Genomic DNA, 2,994 nt, shown 5'->3' on the forward strand with positions numbered 1-2,994 from the left:
TGAGTTAATTATTTCCATTAACCTGCCCACCTTTGATAAGTAGTTTATAATGTCACCTAAAAATCTAAAAAAATTTTAAACATGGTTTTTATTATTCCTATTTTAAGTCAAAATTGGATGAAATTAGATGTTTAAACAAAGAATAACGATCTTGGTTATTTTTATGTAATTTAAAAATATTACTATAATATAGGCTAGCTGACAGACTGTCTCCACTTAAAATCGGTTTTTTTTTTTTTTTATACAATGATATATCGTTGAATTTAAAATTTACACTACAATTACAGTTGTTAAGGCACGGAACTCATACACCTAAAACCGAAAAAAAAAATTTGGGTATTACACTTCTGTGTATATAATTTATATACTATAAATTAATTAATTTTAGACCTTGTTTATTTGGTTTTAAGCAAATTTATATAATACAAAAACATTTTAATAAAAATTTTAAAAACTGTAAAATTAATAAAAGAAAACAGAAAATACATTATACAATATGAGAAAAAATTTATGTGAAAAAAAAATCATGTATCGTATGTTACTATGTTAAAAATATTGTGGTTTTTCAATGGTTACAACACCTGGAAAACCACGTGGATGATTCACTGGCGCTTCCACCATGGTCCAGGTATTGTTGTTGGGGTCGTAAAATTCTGCAAAACCGCTAGCACTAGTTCCGTTATTTGAATCCAAAACATATAATTTATAATTTATAATTTCATTTATAATTATCAAACTAGAAACCTGAATTTTTTCTACGCATATGAATTTCTGCAATAGTAGTCCAAACTCCAGTACTTGGTCTATAGGCTTCAACACTCCTCCAAGTGGTCAATCCATTACTAACACCTACAGCATACAATACACCATCTAAGACTCCTACACCAGCACCACGGCGTGGTACATCCATTTCTGCGACTTTTATCCACGTATCAATACTGGGATCATAACATTCAACAGATCTTAAATCATTGCACGATAAATCATCAAAACCTCCTACCTATAACACAATTGAATTAGTACAACTTACGGTATAAAGATCCCTTGTCTTACAAGAAAAATATCCGATATACATGATTATTTCAAATCATTTTTGAATAAAAGTGATAGAATACATATTAATGAATAAACACAACATTATTATTTTCAATTACAAACATATAATTATTGTTAATTAATACATCAAATCAAATATTGCTTAATTTCAACAATTGTTAAAAAATTTAAAATCAAGCATGATTGAGTATGACAAAATCATTGTTTAACAAAAATAAAAAAATATAAGCTTATTGAATATTGAAATTAAAAATTGAATTTATTTTTATATAATATTTTCTATTATCATTTTTAAACATTACAAATATTAATAAGTAATAACATTAATAAGATCAATAATTTTCCTTCCATTATGCATTTTTTTATGTTTATCATTAATCTGTAAAAAGATAGAATAGAGTCTTGTTATTCATACATAGGAGGTTAGTGGTTCATTGACAAAAAAATCAGCTTATGAATTAAAAATTAAATTATTGAATTGAGTTGAATAATTATTTGTCTTGGTATACCTATTATTTATTTTTCAATTTAAAATTTTAATCTATCGAAATATTTAATTTTGGGGATATATTGTGGCGATTTTTTTATTCTGATCACAATTATAACAAATGTATTATTAGAAATTTAAAATTATAAAACAAAATATTAGTTCGCCGCATATAAAAGATTATTTAGCACTCCAACTCCAACATAACCTCTCCTCTTCTAATAGACATATCAGATATCATACACCATTTTTGAGTACTGCAGTTAAAAACTTCTGCACATGCTAGACTTTTTGATCCACCGTTATATCCTCCAACCTTGAATTTGTTATATAATTTATTGGTACATACTTTATAGCAGAAATAATTAATAAACTAATAAATTATAATTCAACATAACTTACGGCATATATACGATCTTCTATAACAACTACTCCAAAATACGATCTTGTATATAACATGGCAGCAGTTTTTTCCCAACAAGGTAATTCAGAAGATAAATTTAGCATATGCACAGAATTGGTTGGTTGATTGGATTCATTAACAACATTTAAGTATGCATCATTAAAATAATCAGAATCTATAAAATATGATCTGCCATCATAATACCACCCATAGCAAACAAAATTTTTTTTTTTTTACCACAGCTAGTCTAGCACCAAAAAGGGGTGTAATCATATATGGTCCTAACTGCCATCGGTCAATATTTGGATCGTAATATTCTGTACTCATATTTGGTGCAAAATCATTACCACCAATCACAAAAATAACCTGTGATAAAAAAATGAATAAAAAAAATGAAAAGAGAATAAATTGTAACTGAATCATACTTCATGTAAACCAGTCAGTCTAGGTGTAGTCCGCAAAGTTTGTGGTATGGTGGTAAGGTCATCTGACCTTAGTGAATGGAAATGTAATGCCTCAAATACGTAATGTTTACCTTAAAAAAGTATAAATATATAAAATATGATTTTATTCACAATAGAAACATACAAAAAGAAAAAACTTATATCTAAAACAACTATTGATAAGAGGTTCCTCGACTATTTTTTTATATATGTATTTTTTTGATATTAATGGTAGACGTACATGTTCTAATAGATGTGGTAAAATACATTTTCTAAAATCCAATTCATGTCTTACCCATCGCATGACACATTCAAATATCTATGAATATACTTGTAAATTAATTATATTACCTACAATATATATGTAGGTAAGTAACTTAATTGCCCTTTCTTAATACTAAAATATAACAACTAACAATTTTAGTTTGCATACCTTTTCCTCAGATGGAACTGTCAGTAAATCACTGGAAATAAACTTAATGACTCGTTCAGATGATAGGGATAGAAATTCATCTTTTTCGACCACTTCTCTAAGAACCAAAACATTACAGTAACAATTAATAAAATTTCCTTACAGAATCATAATAATAAATAATTTTACGGAA

General features: G+C 26.7%; 2 protein-coding genes across 2 annotated transcripts in view; both read right to left on the minus strand.

Annotated features, from left to right (window-relative positions):
- Nucleotides 1-736: 736 nt before the first annotated feature.
- Nucleotides 737-2,273, minus strand: LOC107885046 (kelch-like protein 5). The gene is made up of 4 exons (XM_029486239.1): nt 2,201-2,273; nt 1,946-2,121; nt 1,752-1,859; nt 737-1,000 (listed from the first exon to the last, which is right to left on the minus strand). Exons 1-4 carry the CDS (start codon nt 2,271-2,273, stop codon nt 737-739), a joined length of 621 nt encoding a protein of 206 aa, XP_029342099.1.
- LOC100570412 (kelch-like protein 2) overlaps nt 1,838-2,994 on the minus strand; it is a 3,662-nt gene continuing 2,505 nt past the window's right edge. The window contains exons 4-8 of the mRNA XM_029487302.1: nt 2,823-2,919; nt 2,372-2,481; nt 2,184-2,312; nt 1,946-2,121; nt 1,838-1,859 (exon numbers count right to left, since the gene is read on the minus strand). Of these exons, the coding sequence (XP_029343162.1) occupies nt 2,440-2,481; nt 2,823-2,919 (139 nt within the window). The 3' untranslated portion in view covers nt 1,838-1,859; nt 1,946-2,121; nt 2,184-2,312; nt 2,372-2,439. The remainder of the gene's footprint in view (nt 1,860-1,945; nt 2,122-2,183; nt 2,313-2,371; nt 2,482-2,822; nt 2,920-2,994) is intronic.

Source organism: Acyrthosiphon pisum, chromosome A1, assembly GCF_005508785.2.
Source record: "Acyrthosiphon pisum isolate AL4f chromosome A1, pea_aphid_22Mar2018_4r6ur, whole genome shotgun sequence".
Classification (NCBI taxonomy): Eukaryota; Metazoa; Arthropoda; class Insecta; order Hemiptera; family Aphididae; genus Acyrthosiphon; species Acyrthosiphon pisum.